Source organism: Hevea brasiliensis, chromosome 7 (genome assembly GCF_030052815.1).
Source record: "Hevea brasiliensis isolate MT/VB/25A 57/8 chromosome 7, ASM3005281v1, whole genome shotgun sequence".
NCBI classification, from domain to species: Eukaryota; Viridiplantae; Streptophyta; class Magnoliopsida; order Malpighiales; family Euphorbiaceae; genus Hevea; species Hevea brasiliensis.
This window is the reverse complement of record NC_079499.1, coordinates 17,270,034-17,279,483: the sequence shown is the minus strand read 5'-3', so window position 1 is coordinate 17,279,483 and position 9,450 is coordinate 17,270,034. Positions and strand designations below refer to the sequence as shown.

At 34.8% G+C, this 9,450-nt stretch overlaps 1 protein-coding gene across 1 annotated transcript; it reads left to right on the top strand.

The window, feature by feature from the left end:
• The first annotated feature begins 448 nt into the window (after positions 1-448).
• Positions 449-8,869, top strand: LOC131181339 (uncharacterized). Its single transcript, XM_058149378.1, has 4 exons — positions 449-484; positions 530-586; positions 7,991-8,356; positions 8,438-8,869. Exons 1-4 carry the CDS (start codon positions 449-451, stop codon positions 8,867-8,869), a joined length of 891 nt encoding a protein of 296 aa, XP_058005361.1.
• Positions 8,870-9,450: the final 581 nt, after the last annotated feature.

Here is a 9,450-nt window from a genome sequence, read left to right as displayed (position 1 = left end):
AACACTTCATTTTCAAACTCAACCAAATTAAAGCCTACCACCTTAGCAACATCCTTATGTGTGGAAATTTTATTTCCATCATTTGGCAAGTTTAAAGCCGTAGCTATCATTTCAACAGAGACACCATATACACTGTTATTCAAAACAACCTCAAATTTGTCCTCATCATCAACTGTTCTTAAAGTCCTATAAAACTCTTGAACAAGCCTAGGGTAATACTCATTTGTACATTCACACACATCCATCCATCCTTGAAACTCAAAAAGTTCTTTGAATTGAAAATTTACCTGATTAAAGTACACCCATTTGATAAATTTGCAATCTAGCAGTGCTTTATCCACTGAGCCCGAAGATTTGACGGCGCCCATTTTGCATTGGGTATCAATCCCTATCATTTTTCACTTCTTTTTCTTTTTTGGCGTCGATATAGTGGGTTCGACAGCCTTGGATGGGTCGGAAGAGGCACTGGTTGATTTCGATTCAGGTAAGTTCTTCTTTCCCTTCAATTTCTTTTGTAATGTGGCGACAGGGATATCGTCGGAGGCTGATGAGGATGACAAAGCAGCAGCAGCAACAGAGGGCTTGCGTTTGGCGCGAGCCATAAAAAAAATGAAATTTAACAATGGCTTTCGGTAAGTGATGAACGAAGAAGAGGAGAGAAAGAGATGAGCGGATAGAGGAACAATGGCTTTTGGTAAGTGATGGGTTTGATTTGCCGGAAAGAAAATGGGTTTATTTTGGAGGTGTCGTGAACCGAAGCAGAGGAGAGAGAGAGTGACGGTTTCGTGTGACAGAGGTTTTTAAGTTCTCTTGAGTCCCGTGCTTTTCTATTCCAGTGTACTTTCTCTGAACCTGTTTTCTCCTTTTTTTTATTATTATTTCAAACAAGTCTATCTATCTTTATATGCACAAATATATATTTCTACATGTCTGACACAGCACTGAGAATGTGATATCAAATGTGAAAAGATAAATGCATTGCTGGACACGCAGAGAGTTTCAAGCACAATCACCTTTTGGTTTGAGATTTGAACAGTACACGATATAGCAAACTAATTTTAGTCATACAATATTAGCATACAACTTAGTAAACTAATTTCTCGAGTACACAAACAAGTTAGCTAATGTTCTTTAGAGATTTCTTAGCAAACTTATATCACAGTAAATCACTCACGCAATGGACAAAATGAAATTATTATGAATTAAATTTCAAGCAAGTGGTTCACACATACCAATTTCCCTTTTAATTTTACAAAAGGTTTCTTCATTAAGTGGTTTTGTAAAAATGTCAGCAAGTTGTTTTTCCGAGGCAACAAACTCTATTTTGATATTTCCATTTTGAACATGATCTCTAATAAAATGATGTCTGATCTCAATATGTTTTGTTCTTGAATGTTGGACTGGATTTTTGATCAAGTTTATGGCACTTGTGTTGTCACATCTAATTGGAACAAGATTATATTTTAAACCAAAATCTTCCAATTATTGTTTCATCCATAAAATTTGAGCAACACAACTACCAGCAGCTATATATTCTACCTCAGCTGTAGATAAAGCTACTGAAGTTTGTTTCTTACTGTGCCAAGAAACTAGTGCAAAACCAAGAAATTGACAAGTACCTGAAGTACTTTTTCTATCCAGTCTACTTCCAGTAAAATCAGAATCACTATAACTAACAAGATTAAATGATTCACATTTTGGATACCATAAACCAATTGAGTGTGTGCCAATGAGGTATCTAAAGATCCTTTTAACTGCACTCAGATGGGATTCTTTTGGACATGATTGAAATCTTGCACACAAGCAAACACTAAAGTGTATGTCTGGTCTAGATGCAGTAAGGTACAAAAGAGAGCCAATCATACCTCTATAAAGCTTGGTATCCACTTCTTTACCTTTTTCATCATTGTCCATTTTAATTGTTGAACTCATAGGAGTGCCCATGGTCTTCAAATCTTCCATTTTAAATTTCTTTAGCATATCCTTGATGTACTTTGATTGATTTATGAAGATGCCATCTTTCATTTGCTTAATTTTAAGTCCAAGGAAGAATGTGAGCTCACCCATCATGCTCATTTCAAATTCATTCTGCATAATCTTAGAAAATTTCTTGCAAAGAGATTCGTTAGTAGCACCAAAAATTATATCATCAACATAAATTTGCACAATGAGCATATCATTATGATGCTTCTTAACAAAAAGTGTTGTATCCACTTTGCCTCTTTGAAAATCATTTTGCAAAAGGAATTTACTAAGCCTTTCATACCATGCTCTAGGAGCTTGTTTTAAACCATATAAGGCTTTAGTAAGTTTATAAACATGATTTGGATGCTCATGATTTTCAAAGCCAGGAGGTTGTGCAACATACACTTCCTCATCAATATAACCATTTAAAAATGCACTCTTAACATCCATTTGATAAAGCATAAAATCCTTGTAACATGAAAAGGCACACAGCATTCTAATAGCTTCAATTCTAGTAACTGGAGCAAAGGTTTCATCAAAATCAATCCCTTCCTCTTGGTTGTAGCCTTGAGCCACTAGTCTAGCTTTGTTTCTAACAACATTGCCTTTTTCATCCATTTTGTTTCTAAAAACCCATTTAGTACCAATAATTGAATGATCTTTTGGTTTAGGCACTAAATTCCAAACTTTATTTCTCTCAAATTGATTTAGTTCTTCTTGCATGGCAAGAATCCAACTTTCATCATTTTGAGCATCTTCAAAACATTTAGGTTCAATTTGTGAAACAAAAGCAATATTACCAAAATATCTTCTCAATTGTGCTCTAGTCATCATCCTCTGAGATGGATCATCAATAATGTCTTCTTGGGGATGATTTCTATGGAATCTCCATTCTTTAGGTAAATCTTCATGTTGGGGCTCATTTACTTGTAATTCTTCTAAATTTGGCATTTCTTCAATGATTTGATCTTCATTGGCATCATGGACATCTATTGTAGTTTCCCCTTGAGTTTCTTCATCTTTTTCATCAATTTGTTCCATTTCTTGACTTGATATTATATTTTCTTTTCCAAAAACCTGCTCATTATTATCATCACAAATATTTTTCCTTCTGATATAAGGGTTAGTCTCATAAAACAGAACATGAATAGTTTCCTCAATAACTAAAGTTCTTCTATTGAACACCCTATAGGCTTTACTCTTTGTTGAATACCCAAGAAAGATTCCTTCATCGGATTTAGCATCAAATTTCTTTAAGTTATCCTTCTTGTTATTTAAAATATAGCACTTACAACCAAATGCTTTGAAATATGAGATATTTGGTTTTCTTCCTTTCCAAAGCTCATAGGGGGTCTTTTTCAAAATTGGTCTAATCAAAACTCTATTCAACACATAGCAAGATGTATTAACAGCTTCAGCCCAAAAGTTTTTTGGCAAATTATTTTCACTCAACATAGTTCTAGTTATTTCTTGCAAAGTCCTATTTTTCCTTTCTACTATCCCATTTTGTTGTGGTGTTCTAGGAGCTGAAAAACTATGGTTGATTCCATATTTATCACAATATTTCTCAAATAAATGATTTTCAAATTCAGTTCCATGGTCACTTCTTATAGATGAGATGCAAAAGCCTTTTTCATTTTGAACCATTTTACTAAAAGAGGTGAATTTTTCAAAAGTTTCATCTTTATGAGCAAGGAAAAATGTCTATGGATATCTTGAATAGTCATCAACAATAACTAAAGCATATGACTTCCCACCAAGACTAGTAAGAGCTTACGGGTCCAAATAAATCAAGATGAAGCAATTCTAGTGGCCTAGTGGTAGACACAATATTTTTAGATTTAAAAGATGCTCTAGTATGCTTTCCTAGTGCACATGCTCTACATTGAAATTCATTTTCATAATTAATCTTAGGAAGACCATTAACAAGTTCTTTTTTAGATAATTTTGAGAGTGTATGCATGCTTGCATGACCCAGTCTTCTATGCCACAAATAACTAGAGTTATCAAGAGATACTAGACATGTACCATGATTAGTTTCAAAATTATTCATGTCAAGCAAGTAAACATTATTAGATCTATTGGCAATGAACAATGTATCATTATCTAAGTTATTGATTGTACATAGAGAAGAAGTAAACTTTACCTCAAAACCTTTATCACAGAGTTGTCTTACACTTAGCAAGTTGTATTTCAAACCTTCAACAAGCGACACATCTTCAATACAAGGTTTGGTTCCAATTGTGCCATTTCCAATTATTTTTCCTTTCCCCTTATCTCCAAATTTTACATATCCTCCATCTTTCATTGTAATTTTTGAAAACTTGTCCTTTTCACCAGTCATGTGCTTTGAACAACCACTATCTATATACCATTTTTCACTTTCCTTCATCCCTTTGAAACAAACCTGAAATTTAATCATTGAACTTTAGGTACCCAAGCAACTTTGGGTCCTTGGGGGTTAGTGACCTTAGGTAAGGTTCCCTTTGGCACCCATACCTTCTTTACCTTAAGAAGACATTTCCTAAGTGCACAAGAACTAATCATATGACCTCTTTTATTGCAATAATAACATGTAACATTAGGCAAGGAAGATGTAGATGCTTTAATGAAATGATTCTTATATTTGTCATAGTTCATGAAACCATCAAAACCAATTCCATATTTTTCATTTGAAATTCTTTGGTTTCCAAGAAGTACATCTAGAGTTTCTTTTCCTTTTGTAAATTTAGCCAAATCATTTGTCAAAGATTCTACTTTAGCCTCAAGAACTTTATTTTTCTCAATAAGCATTTCACAAGTTTCTTTTAAGGTTTTCAACTCTAAGTCTAGTTCTTTAAACAAAGCAATTTGTCCTTTGTAAAATTTATTTTTTTTATGCACATTGGACATGGCAATATTTTGTGATCTCAATGATTCAATCTCTAAATTCATTTTAGAGCACTTTCTCTTGTAATTTCTATACTCATCATATACTTTGGCAAATGCAAGCTCAAGTTCTTCTACATTAGGAGATTCATAAGAATTTACCTCATTGTCACTTTCTTCTTCCTTCTGTGAACTCTCGACTTTCTCTTCAAGTGCCATCATACAAAGAAGAGCAGTTTCTTTGTCACTTGATTCATCATTTGAAGATTTTTCACTGTTGCTCCATACTACTTTCATAGCTTTCTTGCTCCTATTTTCTTTTCCTTTCTTCTTTTTGAGTAATGGACATTTGGGCTTGATATATCCAGGTTTGTGACACTCATAACAAACAATTTCTTCTTTTGAATCCCTGAAATGTTTATCCTTGGGAGTGTACTTTTTTAAGAATTTCTTGTATTTGCTTCCTCCCTTCTTGAAAGCTCTTTTAAATTTTCTTGCAAGCATAACCATTTCATCATCATCATCACTAGAAGCACTTGAGTTGTCACTTAAGTCAACTTTGAATGCAACTCCTTTCTTCTTATCTTCATCCTTATTTGACTTGAGAGCAATGCTTTTCTTCTTCTTTTGCTCATTTTTGAACTTCATCTTTCTTGTATACCATCTCATGTGCAATGAGAGATCCAATGAGTTCATCATAAGTGAATGTTTTAAAATCCTTGGTATCTTGGATAACTGTAGTATTTTCTTCCCAAGATTTTGGAAGTGATCTAAGAATTTTCTTCACAAGTTTAGCTTCCTCAAATCTTTTACCAAGCGCTTTGAGAAGATTTACAAGATCAGTAAACCTTGTACTCATATCCGCAATTGATTCTCTTGGCCTCATTTCAAACAACTCATAATCTCGAATAAGAAGGTTTGCTTTGGACTCTTTGATGACATCAGTTCCTTCATAAGTGACTTCAAGCTTATCCCAAATTTCCTTAGCAGATTGACACCCTGAAACACGATTGTATTCATTAAGGTCAAGTGAGCAATGCAAAATATTAATAGCTTTAGCATTTATAGAAATTTTCTTCCAATCATTGTCATCATATTCATCTTCAAGTTTTGGAACTTTTGTAGTTCCTGGACCATTCTTTTGAGGAACATGTGGACCATTTTTAATAATTCTCCATGCATCAATATCTACATATTGTATGAAATTTCTCGTTCTTACTTTCCAAAATGAATACTTAGTGCCATTGAAGAGTGGTGGTCTAGTGATTGAGTAGCCTTCAGCTAATGGTGTGGGTATACCGGCAGTATTGTTAGATGAACCAGCCATTATGGATCACTCTAAGGTTGTAACACCCTAAGCAAGAGAGACAAGCTCTGATACCAATTTGTTGTCCCAAAACAGTCCAAGAGGGGGGTGAATTGGACTTTAACAATTTTTTGGCTCTTGCTTGTAGCCTAATGAAAAATTGTGGCTTTGTTCAACTAGGTGCTTTTCTATATATAATGAAAGTAATATGCGTTTCAACAATGTGTTCCTAAGTTGCAATTCAAGCCTCAATCAATGTATATGGCAATAACTAACAAAACATGCATCATTCAATATACAACTAATTTCTCAAGTCACTCAATATGTCCTCAAGTTTATCAATTCAATCTATTCAACCAACATTCAATATCATGTATAAAAAGTAAAATTTAAATTGCACAAAAATAGGGAGGTCAAGGTTAGAGAGATCAAACACAACGATTTTTATAGTGGTTCGGCTTAACTAGCCTACATCCACTCTCTCAAAGAACCCTCTTTAAGTCTTCTCTCCACTATTTGCTCTTTTGAAGGCAAGAGACCAAAAGCCCTTTACAACTTTTCAACACCAAGCTTTTACCAAGATAGCTTGAAACCTTCACAAGTGCTATCACAAGCACTTACTCTCTCAAGCTTCAATAGGTGCTTGTACAACCTCCCTTAAATGCAATTTAATATTGTAACACTCACTCTTACTCAATACAAATCAAACTATAAAGAAGAGATGAGTTGATTTGCCAATGTAGCTCAAAGACTTTAAAGCTCTTGAATGAAAGCAATAAATGAAAAATCAAAATTAGAGTTCAAATGTAAGCTTTCATCAAATGTAAATGAAGTAAAGAAGATGTATTTATAGTCCCAAATCATTTTAGACCTTTTGAAACCCTTTTGGAACGTTATACACACTGCCCAAGACAAAATGGCCGTTATTTTGTCCTTTTGTGCGAAGTTGAGCAGCTCTGATCAATTAGTAAACTAATGAAATATTGGTAGCAGTCAGTAAACTGGTTAGTAAACTAATGTTTTTAGCAAACACATTAGCAAACTAAAAATTTTAGCAAACCAGTTAGCAAACTAAGTCAACAGCTGCATGTCTCAACTTGCAATGTAAAATGATTTAGACCTTAAAAAAATGTTTCAATAGTAGTGTCCAAGGTCATGATGAGAAAAAGTAATCAGAAAATAAAATTTCATTTTTGAGCTCCATTCGACTAAATTCTCATCTATTCTTTTCACAAAAGACCTAAGACTCAATCTCTAATACTATGCCTTTCATACCTTTTCTTTGAGTATCGGCTTCCATAGTCTTGTTCTTTTCTCATTTAGGATTTGTCTTGAAAGGCCTTTGAGTATCCTTTCTCCTTAGATGCAACCTCAAGATTTCTTTATGAATAAGACAAAGAATCTACACATCACTTTAAAGTTGGGTTAGATAGATTCTGTTTGAGTTTTATTATCATCAAAATCAATGCTCATTTTGAGCTACACGGGGTCAACAAAGCTTTTTAAAAGATTAAGCAATACTTATCAAATATGCTAGCATTGGTTCCTCCGGTGATGAGTAGGCCTTTAATTTTGTATATGGCGATTCAACAAAGTTTGATGGGTTGTGTTCTGGGACAACATGATGACACTGGGAGGAAGGAAAGAGCCATTTACTATTTAAGCAAGAAATTAAATGAATGCAAGTTAAGATACTCACTCCTGGAAAAAACCTGTTGTGCGTTGGCATGGACAGTGAATCGACTCAAACATTACATGTTGAATCATAAAACGTGGCTCATCTCCAGAATGGATCCAATCAAGTACGTATTTGAAAGCCCATTCATACCTGGAAGAATAGCAAAATGGCAGGTCATACTTTCTCAATATAACATTATCTACTTGATAAGAAAGGCAGTAAAAGGAAGTGTGATAGCAGATCTTCTGGCTGAAAACCCAATCAATGATTATGAGGCTCTAGATTTTGAATTCCCAGATGAGTATATTAATGCAGTAGGCAATGATGTGGAGGGACCAGATGTTGTGTGGGAAATGTATTTTGATGGAGCAGTCAATTTATCCAGTAATGGGATTGGGGCAATGCTGGTAGCCCTAGATGGAAAACATTTTCCAATAGCTGTTAAGCTAAGATTTGGTTGTACTAATAACGTAACAGAGTATGAAGCCTACGTGAGTGGCTTACAGGCTGCCCTTGAAATGAAGATAAGGAAATTAAAGGTGTATGGGGATTCAGCTATGATCATTTACCAAGTCAAAGGGGAATGGCAAACTAAAGACCCGAAACTAATCCCATATCAGAAATATCTCCTCAAACTAATCAAGGAATTTGAAGAGATTTCCTTCACTCATCTGAGCCGTGACAAGAACCAATTTACCGATGCCTTAGCTACTTTAGCCGTGATGACTCAAATGGAGGAAGGGCAGATAATGCAGTTATTACAAATTAAAGCAAGGAGTAAGCCAGCATACCGCTGTATGATTGAAGAAGAAACAGATAGTAAACCCTGGTATCATGATATTCAGATGTACATCAAAAATAGAGAATACCCTCCTGGGGCAAACAGAAACAAAAGAAGAATGATAAGAAGGTTAGCGCTGGGATACTTCCCCAATGGCAAAATCTTGTACAAGAGAACCTCTAACGGCGAGTTGTTGAATGCAAAAGAAGCAAGGAGGATTCTTTTTAAACCTATGAAGGGAACTGCGCTACTCATAACAATGGGTATATGATGGCTAAGTAGATCCTAAGGCGGGGTTACTTCTGAACCTTTTCGTAAAAAGACTACATTGAGTACTTCCGGAAATGTCACAAATGCCAAATTTATGTTGATCAGATAAATGTCCTGCCTCATCAACTCTATAATCATGTCTCACCCTGGCCTTTTGCAATGTGAGGCATCAATGTAATTGGTCCAATTAATCCAAAAGCATCCAATGAGCATAGGTTCATTTTGGTGGCCATTGATTACTTTACTAAATGGGTTGAAGCTACCTTATATGCTCACATCACTCAAAACACATTTCTAAAGTTCTTTAAGAATAATATTATCGATCGGTACGGTCTTCTCGGTGAGATTATCACTGACAATGCAAAGAATTTAAATGGTCCGAAGATTCAAAAGTTGTGTGATCAAACTAACCCTAGATGAATGGAGCTGTGGAAGCTGCCAATAAAAATCTCAAGCAAATAATCAGAAAAATGACTATCACTTATAAAGATTGGCATGATATGCTTCCCTTTGCCCTTCATGCCTATCGAACCATGGTAAGGACATTGACTGGGGCAACTCCATATTCGCTGGTCTATGGGA

What these genes read in the sequence shown, in the direction of transcription:
- LOC131181339 (XM_058149378.1), top strand. Translation starts at nt 449, where the DNA reads ATGGGTCGGAAGAGGCACTGGTTGATTTCGATTCAG. An exon ending in ACTGGTTGATTTCGATTCAG is followed by an intron (nt 485 to 529) that starts GTAAGTTCTTCT and finishes ATGTGGCGACAG; the next exon opens with GGATATCGTCGGAGGCTGAT. An exon ending in AGCAGCAACAGAGGGCTTGC is followed by an intron (nt 587 to 7,990) that starts GTTTGGCGCGAG and finishes GCAAAATGGCAG; the next exon opens with GTCATACTTTCTCAATATAA.